Here is a 24,065-nt window from a genome sequence, read left to right as displayed (position 1 = left end):
CTACAAATCAAGCTTCATCTGCTGCGCTGTCTGTTTGAATAACCCGTAGTGCTCAGGAAACCCTTTAACGTGTAATAAATGTTTAGTTGTAAAACAAAAAGCATACAAAATATAAATACAAAACTTTAAAAACGTAAAAATGAATACAAAAAAAAAAAACCTAAAAATAATTTTGACCCCCAAATCATTATAGTTTCTATTTAACCACAAATCCCATCAAATATGTTTTTTTGCAAATAGGTGTTGGATAGACTGGGGATGGGATACCGGAACAGGAAGTCAGGGAAATCCCTACCAATGGGGACACAGACAACAACAAAAACCTGAAACCTTCACCACTCAATACAAAGAAACAACAAGAACCGATATATTTTATATAAATATATATCTGAAGAGAAGCAAGCACTGACCCAGCAGCCGACAGTGTCTCAGCGCCCAGCAGTAAGCATAGAAACATTCTTCGAGAGCCCTTGGGAAAGGAGCCTCTGGGGCAAGAGAGTAATCCACAGACAAGATGGGCGCCTCAAGCTCTTGAGCCCAAGTCTTCAGGTAGGGCTCATGTGACTTTGAGGTCTGAGCTACAAACCCCCCACCGTGGAAATGGATGATCAGGTCTGGAGAGAGAGCGGCCGGGCGAGATCGGAGACGAAGGTCAAGGCTCAGAGGACCTTCGGGTTTGGTGAAGGAGTTTAGTTCTTCACTCTCCTAAAAAAGAACACAAGTGTGTTAAACGTATTGTCACAATTCAGATCATGATATAGATTTGAGTTAAAATGTATTCCTTTCTTATGTTTTTAGATGGGCTGAAAAACAACACTTGACATCCTGACCTGCATGTCCGCAGACTTAGACACAGAGGTACAGAAGACAGTTATTATTATTGAATATAAGCATCTGTAGGATGGGCAGGTCAATGCCAGCATGGGAAACTGTATATTAAAGCCATGGTTCTCAACTGGTTGGTCGTGACCCAAAAGGGGGTCGCGACCCCGTATTCAGTGGTTGGCTGCGTGCTTTTCACTTTTCTAGTTGAGAGGCTCCTCAGCCTTCCCCTAGCGCAGCACTGTCAGTTCTCAGGCCAAGTAGCCATTTGAAATATGCTGCCCAGTGCCGAGTGTCAGCATGAGGTGGAGTGGGCTGGGGCTATGCCCGCGAGGGAGCTCCATCCATACGTGCATTGCTTACAGCTCCATCGCATGTCCTGTAGAAGTGCCTGGACCTGAATGACATCACATTGTGGCTTCCGGCACATAAACAGGGCGCACAAGAGAGCTGTACAAGCAATGCACATATGGATGGAGCTCCGTCACAGCACAGCAGCCCAAGCTGGACCCCAGGCTGAGGATCCACTCCAGTTCTTGTAAGGTAGGGAGACTGGATGTTAAAAAAACATTTGAATTGTAGATGTGTGGTTGAGATTGTGTCTGTCAGTGTTTTTGAGAGTCCGTTCACACTAGTACAGTGTTTTAATCGAACAGTCCCGTGTGATTATCGCACTGTACCAAGCAATCGCACCTACTACGCGTTCTGGTGAGGGAGGTGTGTTGCATTTTTTGCTATTCATTTGAATGGCACCCCAAACGCACCTCCCTCCCACAGTTCAATCCCCCGCACTGGAATGTGCGGAACCACAATGTGCAGTGCCTATCTGTTTTTGTAAATGTGAGCAGGTTAAAATGATGCAGTCTTGTGATTTAATGCATTTAAAGCCTTGTATCCATGTACAAGCTGTAATTATAATGCTCAGGGACTCTGTATAGGTAGGGCATCTTAAAAGGAGAACTATGGGGTCAGGGCTTTTCCCCATAGTTCTCCTTAGGGTAACGGGAGGACACAAACTAGCGTCCTCCCGTCACTCTAAGCTCAGTATACCGCGAGCTACAGCTCGTGGTATACTGAGACGCTGAAGCGGATCCCGACAATTGTGCCGGGATCCGCCCAGCTGCGTGAGTGACAGCTGGCTCTGCCTATCTAGAGGCAGAGCCAGCTGTACCCGCCCCGTCCGTTCTGCCAGTCAGTTCCATCCCCTCCCCTGTCACGGCAGAGAGCTGTGACAGGATCGAGAAGTGAGCGAACGCCGGTATGTGTTCGCTCACCTCCTGATCTCCTGAGCCGACCTGTGACAGTCTCATTGTCACAGATCGGCTAGAACTATGAGGTGAGTGAAAAGCACTCACCTCATAGTTCTCCTTTAAAGAAGAACTCCTGGCAGAAATTGTATTAACCCTTGCAGTGGGTCTACTTCGCACTGCAAGGGTTAACTGCTCATTTTTGCCAAGGATCAAAAAAAAAAAAAAGAATTTATACTTAGCTGAGCCTTGGAGCTGGCAGCGCTCCATCCAGCCTATCTTCCCCACTGCAAGGATGGTATGTCCCTCGGCGTCCTCAAGTCCACTACACTGTATTGGACGTGATGACTCGAGGAGTCCTAGACCACTGCAGCAGAGGTGTAGAGACGCTCAAGGGACAAGTCTAAGAGCCGGCCAACTTGGAAACTCAGGTGAGTATAACTTTTTTTTTTGAGACGACACAAAAACGAGCAGTTAACCCTTGCAGTGCAGGGGTAGGCCAGAGTTCTCCTTTAAGATATTCCTGATCACCTAAATAGGGAGATCCATCAACACCTTTTCTGTACAGGCAGAGATGAATTGTGTGATATATGCATTAAAGTGCCTTCTACCCAAATCTATAAGGTGAAGATGTCCTTTAGACTTTCTGTACACTTAGATTGACACATTTGAGCAAATGGTTAATTCTCTGACTATCAATCTGTTACAGTGAAGTACACATCTTGGATGTCATCATTTCCATAAGAATCTTAAAGCTTAAATGAGAACTATGGGGTTAGGGCTTTAGGGTAACGGGAGGACATAAACTAGCGTCCTCCCGTCACCTTAAGCTCAGTATACCGCAAGGCACAGCTCGCGGTATACTGAGACGCCGCAGCTGAAGCGGATCCCGACAATTATGTTTGGATCCACCCAGCTGCGTGAGTGACAGCAGGCTCTGCCTATCTAGAGGCAGAGCCAGCTGTACCCGCCCCATCCCCCGTCCGTTCTGCCAGTTCGCTCACCTCCCGATCTACTCAGCTGGCCTGTGACAGTCTCATTATCACAGGTCGGCTAGAACTATGAGGTGAGTGAAAAGCACTCACCTCATAGTTCTCCTTTAACTGTATCTTCAACAAAAGCTAAACTGTTCAAATCAAAATGCAGAAAACAGTACATTTTCAAAGGCTTAGAGAAGAATGCTGCTCTCTGTGTGGAAGCAGTGGTACCACTGCAGCAGTCCAACACACCCTGCTAAGTCACAGCTACAGCTCTGCAATTAGCAAAGCTCATGCTTTCTGTTAATTGTTTTACTTTAGCTGTGCGGGTGGAAGGGGCGTTTCACACCAATGCAGAGAGACTGAAGCTACGGCCTGTGCTACAGACTTTGCATTGCCGCTGGACATGATTTACAAGCCAAAATGGACATAATTTCATCACTTGGAGTTTAACCGTTTCGTTTTAGTTGGAGATACAGTTGGGCTTCAGGATCAGCATTCTACACTGCAAATAACTGCATGTTCAAACATCTGTCACAAGAGGCTATCCAGTCACTGACCTGGCCCTCACGCAGCTGGTAAGAGATGAGACGCATGTTAACAGGACCTGGTCCGGTGTGAGCTACAGGAGGGTTGATGGTGACGGTGCGCTGAGGATCAGAGGACAGTGGCATCTCCAGTGGTTCAGGGGGCACAGAGAGGATCTTGTTGATGCGGACTGTTGAAGAAGTTATTCCAACCAAAGACTGATGATGAAAAAGGAAATGTCACATTACACATAAAAATGGATGAAACAAAATGAACTGAAATGGTAAATATATTAGATACAACGAAAGGCTCCTGTATGAAAGACTAATATACCAAATCCATTTACCATTAACAGGATTAACAGGTATTTGAGGGACTTTGCAGGGGGGACTAAGAGAAAACAAAGTGCAGATGCACTTATACTAGTGCAGCACATATTCATTTTAATTCATTATTAAATTAATTATTTTAATTAATCATTTAATTCCATTGTTCTATTTTAAACAAAGCTTTATACTCACTGTAAGCAATTCCATCTCTGTGATGTTCCAAAAAGTCTTCCAGAAGTTCACGTCAAGGTTCTGTGTTATCCTTTCAAATTCTGCTCCTCGAAGCTCTGGGTCAATGGCGTACCTTCCACTTATAAAAATGGAGCTGGCGGCTACACCTGCATAGGAGAACAACAAGTTGAATACCATTGAACCGCCGGCTGGTGACGCACGCTGCAATATCGGCAGTTATATCAAATCATCTGCCCCATACTATTTTACTCGAGTGCCCAGGAACAAAAAAGTGTAAGATGGTCATTGGCTGATGAGTCCAGCCGCACATTGACTGCAGCAGGCCCCAGGGTGGTCATCTTCCACCCAAACTAATGAGCTTCAGAGATTTCAGAAGAGGAATATCCAAGCTGAGTTCATGTAGATGGACAAGGATCTGCTCATGGATTGGGACCTGGCAATATGTTGCTGTCTTTGCTTGCTCTGAGCATTTTAACATTTCAGAGTTTGGTGAACTCCTTGTGACTCTAGTGTAGAGGAGTCTGCAGCCATAGAGAATATATCATTCTTACTGCTGGATTTTCAACTGGTTTCTAAAGTAAAGTGGATCCCTAAAAAAAGCACAAAATAAAACAAACGCCCCCCTCCAGTCCTGGTGTCCTTTCTCCCTCAAATGCATAAATAGTAAAAATGCCAATTATAATATTACTTTTTCTGCATAAATGGTGTTCTGGGTTTTCTCTCTAGTTCTGGTCACGTGTCCACATACCAGAGCATCGGTCCTGTGATTTCAGCTGAAAGGATGGAATGGGTTCAACCAGAGCTGCTGATTGGCTGACTTTCCCTGAATGACAGACTCCTTAGCTCTTCCAGCAGAGATCCAAGGTCCATAGACTGGCACTTGGTCAATGAGAAGCATCAGGGTGGAACGGGGTTCAACCAGAACTGCTGATTTGCTGGCTCTGCCTGAATAACAGACCCCTCAGCTCTTCCAGCAGAGATCCAAGGTCCATAGACTGGCACTTGGTCACATGACAAGCATCAGGGTGGAACGTGGTTCATCCAGAGCTGCCGATTGGCTGACTTTGCCTGAATGACAGACCCCTTAGCTCTTCCAGCAGAGATCCAAGGTCCATAGATTGGCACATGTTCACTTGACAAGCATCAGAGGGAGCGGTGTTTTCTGAAGCACATGCAAGTTATTTAACACCTATCTCACCATGTTTACATTTATTGGGGCAGGATCACTTCATGATAGCAGAATACACTAAGGACAATGGAATGAGTTGATTCGTTCGAATGGCTGCATCCATGGGCAGGATTGTAAACGTTAACAGAGAGATTGAAGAGATACACAACAACAGTGAGTGATTCCAGTGATCAGTGTTCACTCATAACTGAAATCCCACCACAGGCAATTCCCCTAATAAGCATAAAACACAGAAGGCAGGAAAAAATAATCTAGTCAGTGGTTTCTACATGGTGCACACTTACCATAGTAGGTTGCAAGAGCTCCCTCAGCTGTCAGTGAGAGCATAGTGAGGAGGAAGAGGGGAAACCATCACATAACAGCAAACATGGTATCCTCCTCTCACACATATACATGCAATGAAACCTTATATAATGATTCACACAAGTGACGTGCAGTGACACTTAACAGGAAACCCGATGCAACGAAGATCACATTTAATGTCATAGTTGGTGTTTATTTCTACTAATCAGACTCTCAGATAATCTAATGCCATATGTCCTATGTATACTCAACACCTATGCGCTGTGGCCAATGGCTGTAGGGCTCATCCCTGCTTGTGCTAAGGGGGCAATAGGCTATTGACCCAATATATTTTATGTCGCCAAAGACTTGCCTCCCCAATGGCAGTGGCCTGTGAACTCCAATGACATCTAAACCATTATATGCCAAACTACAGGTAGAAGGTTAAAAGGCACCCAGTGTCCCCACCCACAATTTTAGGTACTAATATTTGGGGGAAGTTACCCCATTTTTAATCCTCACGACAGCATTCCTATGCACAGCTGGAGTTGCATTTAAAGTAGGGATGGCTATCAGGGAACATGCTCTGCTGACAAGCCAACAAGATGGCTTCTTCTTAGGTGACACAGCATGCATCAGGGTTTGGTGTGCTATACGTGTACCTGTTGCATGCTTACAGTGGGTGACTTGTAGTACTTTCCCCATGCTTCATATTACTAGCGCCAAAAGGAACCATATTTTTGGAGCTCAACCAATCAAAATGCACAGCTTAATTGCCTTTATATGCTTGCTATATCCATCAGGTGGTTGCCCTTTTCATGGGTTGGTCATCAGGCAGCAGGGTACACGATGAGCTACTAGACTACTAGCACCATTACTTTCAATGAATGTAGCTGCCTTGGAGCTGAGATAAAGGGGGGGGGGGGGTGTCTCTTGCGGCTACCATCATTTGTCTGACTTTCTTTTTGAGGTTCACTTTCTTAACAAGTACCCCGTTTGAGTTTTATTTTATCATAGGCTTTTAAATGGTCAAAACATATATTATATATTAAATACTTTTCTAATATTAATGTTTTTGGTATACACTGTTTTGCTCTCTGACAGCTGTGGCCTGCCAGCTCCTGCTGTCAGTGTCTCTCTCTGGCTGAGTGGCAGGTTTGTGTGTCATAGTTGACATGATAATCACCGGAGGAGTCCCAAAGCTGTCACAGGACTGTAGGGTCTGAGAACCTTGGAACATGCACAGATGCACATTCCAAGCTCTTACCTGAAACATTAATTATAGCACAGGGCATAGTGTTTGACAGATTGCAGATGTCATAAAGATTGCCTGTACAATTGTGGGTCCACAGGCATCTACAGTCATGGGTCTTTCCCATAACTCAAAACTGAACCCATGCTGAGATTACAGGTGAAACTCGAATAATTAGAATATCGTGCAAAAGTAATTGCAGTAATTGCTGCAAAAGGGGCCCAAACCAAGTACTGAGTACATATGCATGCTTGTACTTTTCAGAGGTCCGATATTGTTCTATGTACAATCCTTGTTTTATTGATTGCATGTAATAATCTACTTTTTTGAGGTTGTGGATTTGGGGTTTTCATGAGCTGTAAGCCATAATCATCACAATTATGACAAATGACGGCTTGAACTATCTTGCTTTGCATGTAATGAGTCTATCTCATATATTAGTTTCACCTTTTAAGTTGCATTAGTGAAATAAATTAACTTTGCACAATATTCTAATTATTCGAGTTTCACCTGTATGTTTGCTGATACCTGCATTTAAATCAGTCCCTATGCCATTATGAAGTCTTCCTTAGACCAAAGGTCAAGGCTGTACACAGGGCCTTGACTTCTCTCTAAGTTCATATTACGGTCTGCTGTTTAAAGGTGCCATGTCTTACCCCCCATCATCTAACTGCTGTGCAATTCAAGAACTTCTAGTGCCTATTAGGGCTCTGGCAGTGGACAACTGAAAAACAGGACGCACAGCCTAAATCATGAAGGAGGGCTTAAAGGAGAACTATGAGGTGAGTGCTTTTCACTCGCCTCATAGTTCTAGCCGACCTGTGACAATGAGACTGTCACAGGTTGGCTCAGTAGATCGGGAGGTGAGCGAACACATCCCGGCGTTCGCTCACCTCTCGATCCTGTCACAGCTCTCTGCCATGACAGGGGGAGGGGCTGGATTCCACCCTCCCCGCTCTGATCCTCCAGCGCTGACTGGCGGAACGGACGGGGGAGGGGGCGGGTACAGCTGGCTCTGCCTCTAGATAGGCAGAGCCAGCTGTCCCTCACGCAGCTGGGCGGATCCCGGCACAATTGTCAGGATCCACTTCAGCTGCGGCGTCTCAGTAGCCTTGGCCTAGATATTTGCAGGCACCACAAGACAGCCGCACTGCTACCTTAGCCCTCTTTCACACGGGCATTCCGATCAGGACCCCTTGTCAGTTTTACAGGTCGGATCTGATCAGAAGCCCAGTGTTAGTCTATGGGCAGCCAGATTTAAACAGCCGTGTGTCCATTTACATATGATTACCGCCGGCTCCGTCAAGGTCCGGAAAACCAAACAGAACAGAGTTTCCTGTTGGCAAACCTGAACGTGGCGGATCAGGGATAATCTGATGTAAACGGACACATGTACGTTTACATCTGACTGCCTCATAGCCCTAACATGGGTCCGGTAAGTTTAGCTTTTTCCTCCATCTGGACGGATACAGATGTCCCAACGGTGATGCCCGTTCCGTCCGTACTTGTACTCAATACAGAAAAAACGGTATTGGTGCATCCCTAGTGAAAGCGCATTGGAGATGACAGGTTCTCTTTAAGGTGACATTAATGGTCTTTTAGACCCCTAGTGTCACTTTTCCACTTCAACAATATTAGCTGGGGAATGACAGCTGCCTGCTGAGGCAACGGAATGTAAACACAACAGGCAAAGGCTGGGAGTAATATCCAGCCTGCTACTGGCTACTTCAAATTGCAATAGCAGGCTGACTATGGCACCTGACCACTGTCAATCAGCAGGCGAGGGACCAGAAGAAGAAAATTCGGGGGGCGGCAGAGTGGGCCTTCCTCCCCGCTGGGCTCCGGCTGCAGTGGTCTGTGCCCCCTACGATCCTTGTGGCCTCTGCTAATACAGGTGGAGAGAGCAGCGGGCTCCCAGCGCCGAAGAGATTGAGGAGGGCAGAGCTGATGTGGCCGCAGGGAAGGCTGACAAAAGCCCAGGCACCATGATGCAATTTTTAGTGGTCATGACGACCTGGCATTTGTCAATCCCTGAGCTGAGTGATACACAAATAAACTACAGTTTTGTTTTCACAGGTCGGCTACAACTATGAGGTGAGTGAAAAGCACTCGCCTCATAGTTCTCCTTTAAGGTACTTGAATGCAAAACAACCCGTCGACATGAGCCCTAAGTTTTGTATAGGACATGCGCAGGCACGTCTCTGCAATCTAATGCAAGGCAGCAAAACAATGATTCTCACCACTCGAGGGCCCTTATGGAATAACATCCGTAACAGATGGAATGTATTAACAACATAACTCCTGTGCATGCAACGCATTGCAAACTTTCACAAACGTTTTTAACGGTCTTTAAAAAAAAGAGAAACTTGGAAAGATTTAAAGAGCCACAGAGAACGGTGACTCTCACCACTTACTTATCCCAGATTCATGGCGCTTGTAATTCTCCCCAAACGACACTAAACCAATGGCGATAGTCTGCAGGAACGGGCGGATGGAAGGAGTGAACTGCAAACAGAAAGCAGGTGATGGGGATTTAACACTCCGGTCACTTGAAAACAGGAACAAAGAGTAAAAATCACAACAATATTGGAATCCGGCGCAAAGGTTACTGGATAGTCAAGTGACAAAAGACGTGTCAAGGGTCATATGAATAGGATAAACCTAAGGCAACAGGTCAATATACATAAACATCTGTGATAACGGGATACTATACCTTCGTTAATCCCATCACTTTGAAAAGGAAAAGACGGCAAGTTATGATTGAAAAGTCTGTGCCCGATTATTAAAAACTCACTTTCAAAATTATATGACATCCAACTTGGGTTTAAACTCAACACGTCTGCAAGCTAGCAGATGTTTCTTATTATAGGAACAATAATTTTTCAGTTCAAAGAATAAATTGATTCGTTCAGCATGAACTTCGGGAAACACGTCACATGGCCCAATCACATTCCATGCGTCATGTTTGAAAATCTCGAAAAGAAAACAAAATGAAAGCTAACACCGACTTAACCGTTCTTTCCAACCTGAGGTAATAAATCTGGGTGCCCCCTTCCTTTGGGAAACCTGGTTCCTTAGGTGTGATAGTGGATACTCCTTTTGCCCAATATTACAACCCACATTGGGGAAGGTCTATGGCAGGGGCAACTTCGGCCCTTCAGCTGTTGTGGAGTCCCATGAGGCATTGTGAGACTGACAGGTACAGGCATGACTCCCAGAGGCAGAAGCATCATGGGATTTGCAGGTTCACCCCAGCTGGAGGGCCAGAGTTTGCCTGCCCCTGCAGCATACCATAGACCAGGGATGGGCAACACCGGCCTTCCAGCTGGGGTTAAACTACAAATCCCATGAGGCATCTGCCTCTGGGAGTCATGTCTGTGGCTGTGAGAATCTTACAATGTCGCATGGGATTTGTAGTTCCACCACAGCTGGAGGGCCGGAGTTTGCCCGCCCCTGGTATACTGGGACTAACTGGGTCTTTGATATTGAGTACTCTTACCTATATCTGAAATGTTTTATTCAAGTTTCTATTCCCAGGTAGACCGTTGACTGCAGTCTTGCTCTCCATTCACTCCGGTGGTCTAAGGTCCCCTAAATCATCACGTCCAATTCAGTATATTGGACGTGAGGACACAGAGGGATATTCCACGATGGAGCGGAGGGAGAGCAAGGCTGCGGGGACCGGTCTAGCAGTCAGCTGGGTCCAAGATTCGGGTGAGTACATCTTTGGTATGTTAGCTCCATAGACAAAACAAGTACTTAGGCCCCATTCACACCAGATCCATTTTTCAAAGGATGCCAGCGGAAGGTAACCCAAAAAATGAATGGGTGTGCTTAGGACCAGTTCACACCGCTCTGTTCCGTTACATTGAACAAAAAGCAGGACACGCAGCATTTTTTTTTCAGCGCAACGTAACGCAACACAGCGATGTGGACCAGCCCCATTCACACCCATTCATTTTTTGGTGCTATTGCGTTAGCATCCGTTAAAAAATCGATTAGGAATCCCGACTTCACTCAGATGTTTCTCTCTGGCTTCAGTAGGCTGAGACACAGACTTGGAGCAGCCAGGCAACTACCAATCTCAGCAACAGCATCTTTTGTATTTTCGACGTGTATTAATCTCAACGCAGGTTTCCTTTTTATAATGTTTTGTTAGTAACACACTCACATTCCTAATACAGTGGCATTGAGCGTGGCCATGGCCCAGTTGGAAGAGCAATAAAGGGAACAGAGTCATACAGCTGGACGTACTTCATAAAATCTGTGCTGCATCTTATCTCTGGCACTGATAACACGCTGTGATGTCATTATCACACATACCAAGAGAAGATCAAGGTTCCCTGGAAGGTCATGGGCAGCGGTAGCTCATTGCCGGGAACAGGAGAAACTCCGGTGGAAAGTAACATGACAGTATATGAAAGTCACAGCGGATAATGAAACAAGATACAAGGAAAGACAGAAGCTAACTGGGGTGCAATGTGTCCCCTCAAAATGGGTAAAACTAAAAATCAGGAACCGTATGTAAGCCACTGAATAGCGAATAGAAAAGCCAACTGAATCCTGGGTGCTACAGTCAAGACTTAATACTAGGGATGTACCTATACCATTTTTTTCGGTACTCACAGATACCGAGTACTGGGTGCCCTGATTATCAGGAAGTCGGGTGGCGAATCATGACCCAACCGGCTTCCTGATTGCCCGGGAAGCCGGTGTTCTTTTGAAACAACACCGGCTTCACTTGCCGAGGCTGCCTGGCTTCCCGACTAATCAGGAACCTGGCCGGTGAGTCATGAGGTGCCATCCGGCTTCATGATTGGTCAGGAAGCCAGGGTGCCTAGCATCAAGTGAAATTGGGTTCCTAGCCAATCAGGAACACAGGCGGCACGTCATGACCCGCCTCCCAGCTTAGCTAGGAAGCCGACTTCACTTGTTCCTAGGCAGCCTGGCTTCCTGACCAATCAGGAAGCCGGGAGGCAGGTCATTACGTACCGCCCAGCTTCCCGATTGGTTAGGATGCCAGGCTGCCTAGCAGCAAGTGAAGCCGGCTTCCTAGCCACTCAGGAAGTCGGGCAGCACGTCATGGCCCGCCTTCCAGCTTCCTGGAAAGAAAGCCGGCTCCAAGCTCCCTCGGCACTGAGAGTACGAATACTCGCCCAAATACTCGGTATCGGCACCGATAGCTATACTTGTATCGGTACATCCCTACTTAATAATGCCCATGAAAATTTTGTAAAGCTGCCCTCAAGTGTTTCCAAATCAGAGAATCCTGGATATGTAGTGGGAAGCGCCTGGTGGAAACCAGTAATCTTGCTTGGAAGTTTACTTCGAAGCTTATTTGTACAGAAATGACATATCCAACCAACCAACGTGTTTCTGTTCAAATAAACGGTTAACATGAACTTCCAAGCGAGATGACCATTTTCTACTAGGCTCTCCTACCCACATATCCAGGACTTGATCTTCTGATGCATGACCCCCTTCCCCATTAAAGCCAGAAAGGCAGCAGTAGAAGACCTTAACCAGGCCTACACACACCTTCTGGTATCACAGGATTACCTCCTTCAAGGAGCACATTCTCTCTTTTTTGAATCTACATCAAAACCAATTCTGATCCCTACTGGCCCAGCACTATCACAAACCTATCAGTTCAAAAATCAGGATCAGAATTGTAAAATTGAAAAAAACAAGGCGCAAGACCTCACCTGAAACCCCATACAGCGTCCATAGAAGCAGCCTTTGTGCATGGTGCTGTACTCGTGCAGAAACTCTTCGGACAGGCCTCGCTCTTGCCGGAAGAAGAGATCCCCATGGCTGTTGGCGGTAAGCAGCCGCTGTGCGAAACAGAGCAGGGCTCGGAGCTGAGTGAGAGCGGCACCATACGCTTCTAGCTCTGCGCAGTTGTGGGCTGCTCGGAAGAAGAGGCTGTGGCGGCTGGATGTGATGTAGCGGCACTTGTGCAGGATGTGCTGGGTGCAGGCAAGTACCACCTTCAGTAGGCTTCGGTATCCATTGGCTGGAGTGTCGGGGTCCAAGTCAAAAAGCGGGCAAACCGCAGCCAGGGCGCGTATGGACGGTTCAGCTCCATATGCCTGTTCTTGGATCCGGGTGAAGGCTTGCACCAGACGGGAGCCCACCTCGGATTTGGACTCTCCAAAGTGTTTAATGTTATCCTGGCACAGGGCATCCACGGCCTGGAACAGGGGCCGGGGGTCCATCTGCTCGAGAGGCACGAGCACCACGCCTGAAATGAGAAAATAAAAACATGAAATCTCATTATCTGATGCCATCGGAAATACGTTCCAAAAAGCAGTTATCCAGCTACAGGGGAAATCCACTATTGCCTATTAAAGGTGAATGTCTGGGCAAAACATTCAGCACATGCAAGTCTCACCATATTTTGTTCCTTCAAAAATGCTACAGGTATAGAAAAATAACCGTCTACCTGCCAAAAATTCAGTGTGCCCTTAACTTTATGTTTGATCTGACAAAACAGTACCCTAGAGGCAGAATTGTCAGCTCAAACAGGAAGTTAGGAGCTCACTGGATTTCTGGCAGGATCAACCGGTACCTATCTGTACTTGCATCATTTATAAAAGGACAAAATAAGAGAAAAAATATGTTTATTGTAGAGATTTACTGAACATAAATATTTTTTATTGTGCCCTGAAATACATTTTAGGTATATAAACATCTCCATTTGGAGGGGGATGAAGAACAATTGGGGGTGTTGCCTTGGTAATTCTTGATGTAAAGGGATTGGCCAAGTCTTAGAGGGGTGACTCCAATTTTTCATCAGCTGAAGAGGACAAAGATTTTCTACCTTACTGCGAAAAGTGAAAAACACATTTTGGCTTAATGTATGCGACACATCTCATACACGTATTGAAACAGAGACATTAGGCCCGCAAGCTTGCTGTTCAGACTACTGGTACAACTGTAGGCCAAACATGTTTCCCAGGTGGCATATGCAGATTTATTTGTATGAGTTACGGTAAGTGAATGGGAAATAAACTGTGTGTATGAATCCAGGCTGGACATGTCCCAGGAGCCAGGATGCCAAAAAGACCTTCAAGATGACAGCTGCCACCCATAGACATGAGATGGCAGTACGTTGGTCCAGCTCTATCAATCGCAGGTACTCTAAAGTCACCATGTACAATGCAGGACCACCAGCCCTGCATTGGAAGTGATGACACCCAAAGCCTGCCCATAACCATGAACATTGGAAAGAAGAGATTTTGTTTGGTCTTTGAAGTCTTTTCAGCTAAAAAAACTATTTTTCCCATTTCCTAGCACTTTTTGTGTGTACACTTCCTGTGGAGCATGTGAAGAACGCTGTACACTATTTTCTCACTCTTGGCACCTGCAAAATACTGCTAATGAAGCAAAGTGCGGGGGAAAGTAACTACGGCATGCAGACGGGGAGCTACAACATCAGGGGCCACCCAATGGCCCAAGAAAGAAAACGTTGGTTCGGATGAAGTGAATGAGAAGATGGCAGCGGTGATGGAGAGTGCAGAGTTGTCATCAATGGAGGAGAGAAAAGTTGGATGAAAAGATGCCCACACACCTTTCGAATATCGGGCGATTTTCGTATGCGATCGTGTTTTCATCCGATATTCGTAAGGTTGATGGGCAGTGCACAACCGCAAACACTGTACAATCAATCGACTTTTGACAAACCAGCAGGTTAGAAAACTTCGGTCGAACGTACGAGTGTCGCAAGGTTGGTGGTGTTTCTGTACGTCAAAATTTGTACGATTTACACTGCACATGCGCAGACGGAAATACGTGCGGTTCGATTACCGCAATTTGTCCAGGTGCTTTCTTCTAATTACCGCTGATCCAACCTTGCGATAATCAGGGCAGGATGGGGCCGCCGTACGAAAATCATTACATCATCGGACGAAAAGGGTTGTCGGGTGATCGCGAGGTGTATGGGCAGCCTAAGTCTCTGAAGTATACTGTGCAGGCTTGCCAATTATGGCAAGTACTCTGGACCACTCACTTTCCCCACCAAGCACAATTTAGCTTTGCTTTAATAAAAGCAGGGTTAAAAAGGGTGCACCGATTCTGTACTCTGTGCCTGAAATAAATATGGAAAGTCCCTGCAAAGAAGATAGGCAATACTCACTTCTCTCGTGGCCCATGCCACCAATTTCTGCTCTCATGAAGAGGAACTACCGACCAAAGAATCTTCAGAATCCAACACTTCTGCTGCTATTGCTTTGATCTGTCAGCCTTTACGTCACTATTATATCTTGTAGTGAAATAAGGGCTGACGGGAGCAAACAGAGCACAGTGGGGACCAGGAATTCGACATCTGGCTGGTCATCATGGGATAGCGTAACTCCCACGCATGCACAATGTGCACACGTGCAGCTCAGTGTGCAATGTAAGGGTTCAGGTGCCTTGGGGCGGCATTGGCAGCCTTGCCCAACGCAGTCCCAACGCAAAGACAAGGCAATTTGCCTTCCTTTCAGTTGGCTCAGTTCCCACCACCACACTACAGTAGTGTGCCCAGAAAAAGTGTACTGCATGCAATACTTTTTTTTCAGGGCAGTACGGTGTGACTCAATATAACCGCATGGCAGCGAGAACTAAATAAATGTCCCTGACATGTCTCGGACATTTCCATAAAGCTCTAAGAAAGAAGCGCGTCAGCACTGCTCCCTCTCAACGCTCACCAGCGGCCATGCGTTTAGCACCACAGGCTGGTGTGAACCAGCCCTAATGAATATAGCATGTAGGAAGGTAAAAAGCCTTTATTGCAGATGATACATACAGCAGTATGCTTCTCCTGTAATAAAACACCTGATTTCATTCCATAGAGGAACTCTGAGAACCATAAAGGGGCACCACGCTCCTGAAGATTCCAAAGTATTAAAACTAAAGTCAATGGAGTTTTATCTGAGCCAGTGACACAACGCCGTGAATTGTTCTCCTAAAAACGTGATTCACATTAAAAACAGTACGTATACAAAAATCATTCCTAAAAAAATGTCTTTGCTTATTATAAGGAAAGTACACTAAAAACCTCCATAGAGCACACCCTCACATGATTACAGATCAGTTCACATTTAAGTATGATCAACACAACTGCTGTCATATGTACATCACATGTATACCCGATTTCTCCTGAGGGTGGTTCACCCTTTCCAAGCGTTTCGTGCTCACCGCGCTACCTCAGGAAAGAAATAGAGGGAGGTCATGTAAAAAGCAACACAAAAAAAGTGTGTTTTTGAGGAGGAGAGGCAGGCTCCGGGACTCGCATGTCAGGACAAATCCCCACCCTGGACAGGCAACCCAATATTGGGAAGACTAGTTGGAGATACAAATATATAACAAGCCCTCGCAATCAAGGCAATACCAAGGTAAGATATATACAGAGTCAAGTCTGGTATGCAAGAAGCTCCCGAAGAGAATATAATACCAATCTACGTGCCAAAGGAACCGTTGTACCCCAATGCCCCCATCGCCGCCAACCACAAGGCCACCCATCCAATAAAATACCTTCCTGCTCGCATCTTTTTTGTTTTAAGGCCATGGCTCTACTTTACCTGTCTTCTTTGCAGGGAGGACTTTATTGTAGAGAGAAATTATTTAATCGCAGTAAATAGTGAAGGGAAAATTGGAGTACTATTCCGGAAGCCTGTAAGTCTGGTCTGGTAGCCGATTGGTGCTTTTTAGAAGTTGGAGAACATTCATCTACTGACAAAAAAGTTGCTGGGTAACATTGTTCAGCCACATTGACTACATAGGTCCGCTGAACATACAATAGACAGAAGGCACGCTTATCTTTCCTCCCATCTATATTACAAAAATCAACAGCTCCAGACTTGACACATGAAGTCATGCAGTAATAAAAAGAGGTGACGGGCCTGATCCCCCTCCCCGGATCAGCCATTGCAAATATGTAGAGTGAAGCAAATCACTCCAATCCTCCCCCAACACATCTGGAGAGCAGCTGCTTGGCTTTCCAAATCTCTTTATCTGCTTTACAACTTTGGTAACTGCTGAGAACACAGTATGAGAAAAGTGTCACGAGAGAGGAAAGGTCACCGGGAACAGGCGAGAAAGAGCGACATGGGACAGCGGACGGGCAAGAAGAGAAATCAGAGCCGTTTAGATCCAGTATAGACCTAGGAAAGGACTCAAGAGAAGAAATGGATGAAGGACTTTCGGATATCCTTCTCTCCTACCTGAAGTGACAGTTGTCCCCTCGTTTCCAGTTAGTAGGACTTTGCTTGTTCAGATTGTTCCATCTCAATGTCCCATCAGACTCCTCCTGCACAGCTATAAACCTGCCGGAGGAGGGCACAGCAGCCGGAGCCAGCCCATCGGGAAAGTGACAGCTCCAGAGGATGATGCCCTGTTTATCATCATTGCTTGGCAACGTCCTATTGGACTTGGCCGGGCTCAGAAGTCACTGCTTTCACTTTTTGCACAGTTTCTACTTGGAATGCATCTCATGTCTTCTATTTAAAGTGGAACTCCTGTTTATTTTTTTCTCGGTGGGTCCCCCATTCAACCTCTTACCCATAAAAGAAATAACAAATGCCCAATTTGTACTAATTCCACACTCCAGCGATGTCCCAGATGGTCCTCTTCAGGACAGATAGACACTTATCATTTTGCTCTTTTCCTGAGAGCCCAGTCTGTGATTTACATGACACTTTGGGGGGGTCATCATTGGGATGGGCTCACAGTTCTCCAGGGTTGAGGGGCGTTCACACATCGGTACGTGAGCGTTGCTCAGTCCTGGAATGATACTCACTCCCTACCTCCGTCACCAAGGGGTTTGGAGAAATTCCCTTCTTTCCCCTCTATCACAATTCTTTCCCATGCGTTGCTTTTCTCAGACATCTTCCTCATGCTTTGCCCTTCCATCCACCTTTCCAAATTTGCGTAGTTTGATACCCATTACTGTACATACAGAGCCCTTGAGATGCGTAAAATAACTGCAAGTCATGAACACTGCAGCTCACAGCAACCTGAGGAAAGAAGCAGTAGATGCTTGGAAGCTGTGAAGACTTATAACCCCAATGTTAAAACTAGGGGTGCACAGATACCGTTTTTTCGGTATCGAGTACCGATATTTTTTTTTCCGGTACTCGCCAATACCGATGTGCCCATGTGCCCCGATTATCAAGAAGTCGGGCAGCGGATTGCCTGTGAAGTCGGTGTTCTAGCGAAAGAACACTGGCTTCACTTGCTGAGGCTGCCTGGCTTCCTGACCAATCAGGAAGCCAGGTGGCGAGTCATGCGGTGCCATCCGACTTCCTCATTGGTATGGGCAGGTACGTGCAAGTACCTGCGGGTCACTGCGGGTACCTACAGGTACCTGCGGGTCACTGCCGGTACCTACAGGTACCTGCGGGTCACTGCCGGTACCTACAGGTACCTGTGGGTCACTGCCGGTACCTGTGGGTCACTGGGGGTATGTGCAGGTACCTGTGGGTCACTGCGGGGATGTGCAGGGACCTGGGGGTCACTGGGGGAATGTGCAGGTACCTGTGGGTCACTGCGGGTATGTGCAGGTACCTGTGGGTCACTGCGGGTATGTGCAGGTACCTGTGGGTCACTGCGGGTATGTACAGGTACCTGTGGGTCACTGCGGGTATGTGCAGGTACCTGTGGGTCACTGCGGGTATGTGCAGGTACCTGTACCTGCACCAGTGACTGCTCACTTCTCTCCCTCTCCCCTCCGGCTGCCTCTTGGCGTCCTCCCGACTAATAGACCTGCATAATGTCATGGGTCTTTAGACCGCCAGAGTCCAGGGGAGAAGAGGCTGCAGGAACCGGTCTAGCAGCCAAGCGGGACATCTGATCAGGTGAGAATATATTTGGTGGGCGGTCCCTCAATGTAAATCACAAACAATGCAGGGGTATTAGTCCTACCCCTAGGTCAAGGGTGGCAAAACACGGGCACTCCAGTTGTGGTGCAACTACAAATCCTATTAGGCATTGCAAGACTCTGACAACCTCAAGCATGGCTCTCAGAGGCATGATGGGATTTGTAGTTGTCCACACATTTGGAGTTTTCCTACCCCTGATCTAGGCAAAGCATTTAACCCTTGCAGTGTATGTGCAAGGAGTTGGGATTTACTCAAGGGCGTAACTACAGATCATGGGGCCCCATAGCAAAACTGTGATGGTGGGCGACCCCTGACGACCTCTCCCTGAGCTGTGACTCCAAGATCCGAGAGACTCCTCTTGTGCACCTGACATCAGTTTTTCTACACTGTAGACTTTATGGAGGCTTAGGATCCTCATCAACTGCAACCACTCCAACCCTTATTGACACAGTACTGTGTTATCTTCACATGTTCTATGTTTAATTTGCCTCAACAACCTAATGGGGTCCCTTCCACCCCCAGGCCCCATAGAAGCCGCCTGGGCTGCTATGGCTATAGTTACGCCGCTGGATTTACTATTAGCCGGTAACGTGAATGAGCCTAGAGGTATACCTGCTAATGAAGATGTAAATATGAAACATTTATATACAGTCTTTCATATTTATGAGGATTACAAGAATGAAATACAATAAATTTATATCTCCCCATATGTAGGGCAATCTAGGAAACAGATGTTGCATGACGGTCAAGCTGATCCTCTGTCTTCAATACTTTAAAACACTGACTTGGAATGAGCATGCAAGTAGAACATTCTTGATAACATATGTGCTGCAGGTCAGCAGTTCACAAAGTATTAGGGCTCATTCACAATAGTTTTCTATGTACCCATGCCGGGGTGACGTGTGGTGTGATGCAGAGACATGCTGCAATTTTCCGCAAAGCACCAGAACTCGCCTGATGTCAGCACTGGTCACTGCACCGCAGGTAGATAGAAGTGAAGAAAATGTCACTCTGACCTGCTCCTGCGAGGGACAGGTGCTGCGTATAGTTGCGTGCATCCACCTGTACATCTCTATGGGAAGACGTTGCAGCATGTGGCTAAACGCTGACCCGGAACTGTACATCCGTGAAGGTTCGGGTCGGCATGTAGTTGTATTTAGCCACGTCCACGCGCCCGTGTGAATGGGCCCTTAAACCAGAGGTGGGCAACCCTGGCCCTGGAGCTGTGCTTTAACTACAAATCTCAACATGTCTCTGCCTCTGGGAGTCATGCATCTAACTATCAGTCTTGAAATGCCTCATAGGACTTGTAGTTCCACAACATCTGGAGGGCCGGAGTCACCCACCCTGGCCCTAATCCCTTCACTGCCACCAACGTACGGCCTCCATCGCTAGCAGCGGGCGTCTTTAAAGGAGAACTATGGGGTTAGGGCTTTTCCCTTTAGTTCTCCTAAGGGTAACGGGAGGACAAAAACTAGCGTTCTCCCGTCACCCAAAGCTCAGTATACCGCGAGCTGCAGCTCGCGGTATACTGAGACGCAGCAGCCGGAACGGATCCCGACAATTCTGTCTGGATCCGCCCAGCTGCGTGAGTGACAGCTGGCTCTGCCTATATGGAGGCAGAGCTAGCTGTACCCGCCCCCCACCCCCCCGTCCGTCCGTTCTGCCAGTCAGCGCTGGAGGATCGGAGCAGGGAGGGGGGAATCCAGTCCCTCCCATGTCACGGCTCTCTGCACAGATTGATCGAGAGGTGAGCGAACACCGGTATGTGTTCGCTCACTTCCCGATCTACAGAGCCGACCTGTGACATTTTCATTGTCACACGTCGGCTCAGATTATGAGGCTGAGTGAAAATCACTCACCTCATAGTTCTCCTTTAAGCTATAGCCGCCAGGACTCCGTTTACATTTGTAAAGACGACTGTCGGCTATATAGTGGAAGCGATTCTGGGGGCTGAGCTGCCGCCAGGTCACTTCCAGTGGCCGATGTAGTGGGAAAAAATGCTGCGGCAGCAAAAGGGTTATACGGAACATTTTTTGCACGTGTAAACAAGTCCTTATAGTCAATCAGCATAGCAGTCAGGCAACTAGCATTTTCAGGTGAATTCAGCAATTGCAGCCTAAATACTGCTTCTCACACGACAACTAAAATTGACAACTAAACTCGAATCGATTAATCTCACAAACAATGCTCAATGCAGGTTTTTCTCATCATACATGTAGATCTCCCCCTATCTGTACATGTACTTTATTGATATCAGGAGCCGATCTGCACGTAACTCACTTACCTTCCTGCACATCCATGCTACCTCAGTCCCCCGTAAAAAGAGTTGGATGTAGATGCAGGTATTGACCAAACAATGACTCGCCTGCGTCCAGTACGGGCTCTGCTGGTCCTGCCTGGCACCGTTGTGTCATGTGACCGCAAGCTCCTTCATTTCCCCTCGTTGCTCTATGTACACAGTGCCCTCTACACAGAAAAAGACATTCACACCAGCAGGAAACCAGCCAAGCTATTTCTGATCTTCTTTCCAGCAAACAAAACCAGCTAAACACTGTAATAGAAGCCCGGTGACATCGGAGGAAGCCACTTCCCAAGCTAGAGGAACATCACAACATACAGGAAGTGACACTGTGTAAAAGGTCCAACAACAAAGGACACACACATTGCTTCATATTTAAAAACATATATCAAGTTTGCTTTATAAACCAGGTAATGTGACATTCACCAAACAACTGCCTAGCACTTGTGGTTTTTGGGACAAGGACAATTTTCGACTCTTACTACTAACCAACCTTGGGGCATTTTTTACTCCCACTGGCTACCGAGCCTGGGGCATTTCCTACTCATAGTAGCCATAGTCTGGCTCTACTAAGCAGGGCAGCCATCAGTGGGGTACGGCAGATACTCATGTAAGGGGCCTGGGGGGCCCGCCCGGGTCCCTTACATGACTATCGGCCGACGGTGAAGGGCGAGGAGGCGGAGGCCTGGCCCTAGCAGCGCAGGGCCCCAGCATTGCCACTCCAGTGGCTTTGAGATAAGCTAGGGCCCCATCAGCGACGCTGCTCATTTGATGTCGGACTGGCCGGAAGTGAAGTAACTTCTGGCCGGTCCGGCGGCAGACGAGGCCATGTGTGCAGGTAAGAGGAGCACAGATGGGCTGTGCAGCATCTATGGTGGGCTCTGCAGGGTCACTCTCAGGTGGGTCCTGTGTCCAGTGCGTCACTAAGCCCTGCGTCCAGCGCGTCACTAAGCCCTGCATCCAGCGGCGCAGGGATGCAACTGGTGGGTCGTGACCTAAAAGTGGGTCGCGACCCCATATTCAGTGGGTCGCCACGTGCCTTCCCCTTTTCTAGGGGGAGGCTGAGGGGCTTCTCGCCTATCAGTTCTTGCGCCAAACAGCAATTCAAAATATGCTGGCCTGTGCTGTGTGTCAGCTTGAGGTGAGGTGGGATGGACTGGGGCTGTGAGGGAGCTACATCCATACGTACAGCTCCCTCATGTGTCCAGTAGAGGTTGCTTGACCAGAGTGATGTCACATTCTGGCTCCCGGCACCTCTACAGGGCACGCTAGGGAGGTGTACAAGCATTGCACATATGGATGGAGCTCTGACACAGCACAGCAGCACACACTGGACCCCAGGTTGAGGATAAACTCCAGTTCTCGTAAGGTATGGAGACTGGGTGGATCTTTTGAATGGCACCCCAAACGCACCTCCCACCCACAGTTTGATCGCCCGCACTGGAACGCGTGATACCGCAATGCTGTGCATTCCATTGCAGTGCGACTTGGGTCGCGACTTAATAAACAAGGACAAATGTGGGTCCTGAGGTTACACAGGTTGAGAACCACTGGTCTAAAGTATAGTAAACTGGTCCTCAACTGATTGTTTAGAAAGTTTCAGGGTGTAGACCATATGAAGGAGCTTGGAAGTAGTGCTTTTATGCACAGAAAAGCGAGAAAGCTACACTTGTACTTGAAATTACTCTGATTGGTCCATACTCGATGTCATTGAAAGGAATAATGCCCCACTGTGGTCATCAGTGTAAGACAGTAGAATATTCATTTATTCTGAGATAACAAAGAAAGTACATCCGCATTAGTTTAGATTCATCTCCTCTAAAGACAGTTTCAAAGTGAACTTATTTTTGCTTGTAAAGCTACGGGTTCTCCTATCTTCCCCACTCCCAACAGCACAACCTTACTTGCCTTTGTTCCCCTGCTACTGCACTTGTTTGCAAGGAGCAAAGTGGTAAAGCAATGTGTAAGCTCTAAGTTTCCATTGGACAGCACTAGGCTGAAATGAGCCATGGGGCAGCAAGGAACGTTCCACTGGGAAAGGTGGACAGGAGGAGGAACAGCCAGAATGCTTTGCTCTGCATGACCAAAACAGAAGGTTCACGATTCAATATCAGATACACCCCACAAGGAAGAAAATACTTATACTATACTTCACCAACAACCAACCATCTCATATAAGAATGGCGGCTGGCTATAAGATCCTAACCAGATGTTACAAAGTCCTTAATGTCCTCCGCAAAATACTTCCCACTTCCTCAAGTGCATGCTCTTGGTCCAATGAGAGTCCATACTCTTCCCTTCATTCTTTCCGGGACTGTGCAATATGGAAACCCTACTGGCTGAATGTTAAAGAGATTATCAACCAAAATTGCAGATGTCCACCACGACCTGAAAGCTACCACATACCTTCTTCATCTCAACAACTTCACAAAAACGATAGAAATTCTTTACCGATCCAAACACCTCTATAGTGTATGTGCTGGCACTCTAGAAACAATCCAGTCCACTCACTATAGGTATGTGGTTCTGAAGGATGAATGAAACAGTTGATGGAGGATCTAACCACCTTCTTAAATAACAAACATGGTAAATTCCGACGTGATCTACATGGTTTGTCTGGATACGGTTTACCACATTGCAAGAACACTGAAAGGTGCTATCCTATTAAGAACACTGAAAGGTGCTATCCTATTAAGAACACTGAAAGGTGCTATCCTATTAAGAACACTGAAAGGTGCTATCCTATTAAGAACACTGAAAGGTGCTATCCTATTAAGAACACAGTTGGGGTGAGACATCGCAGAGCTGCACTAGGGTCACGCTGGGCCAAAAATCACACCCCTAACCCAACTTCCTTTACTTACCCCCTCCTCTCCCCTCACTCACCCCCTGCCCCTCCCCTCTGCCCCCTAACCTTAACCTTTCCCTACTACCCTCACCAATCTTGCCCATGCAGTCTTTCCCTGAAGCATTTGTTATCACACACATAAAACTAAGAGAGAGCGGGAAAGTAATGCAAGCATACCTACAACAGGCTATATTTCTAACACTGGTTATCACATAGATGGATTACTTCGATACAAT

General features: G+C 46.9%; 1 protein-coding gene across 2 annotated transcripts in view; it reads right to left on the bottom strand.

The window, feature by feature from the left end:
- Positions 1 to 24,065, bottom strand: part of LIPE (lipase E, hormone sensitive type) — a 60,179-nt gene that overhangs the window by 6,362 nt on the left and 29,752 nt on the right. Inside the window, exons 2-7 of one of the 2 annotated variants that reach the window (XM_018571184.1) lie at positions 12,524 to 13,062; positions 9,233 to 9,323; positions 5,569 to 5,595; positions 4,096 to 4,241; positions 3,607 to 3,792; positions 411 to 705 (exon numbers count right to left, since the gene is read on the bottom strand). In XM_018571184.1, the coding sequence (XP_018426686.1) occupies positions 411 to 705; positions 3,607 to 3,792; positions 4,096 to 4,241; positions 5,569 to 5,595; positions 9,233 to 9,323; positions 12,524 to 13,062 (1,284 nt within the window). The remainder of the gene's footprint in view (positions 1 to 410; positions 706 to 3,606; positions 3,793 to 4,095; positions 4,242 to 5,568; positions 5,596 to 9,232; positions 9,324 to 12,523; positions 13,063 to 24,065) is intronic. The other variant, XM_018571185.1, reaches the window with a different exon arrangement.

This window comes from Nanorana parkeri, unplaced genomic scaffold (genome assembly GCF_000935625.1).
Source record: "Nanorana parkeri isolate BGI_ZX_2015 unplaced genomic scaffold, ASM93562v1 scaffold1695, whole genome shotgun sequence".
NCBI lineage: Eukaryota > Metazoa > Chordata > Amphibia > Anura > Dicroglossidae > Nanorana > Nanorana parkeri.
Note: the sequence above shows the minus strand (reverse complement) of the source record. Positions and strands in the feature narration are given on the sequence as shown.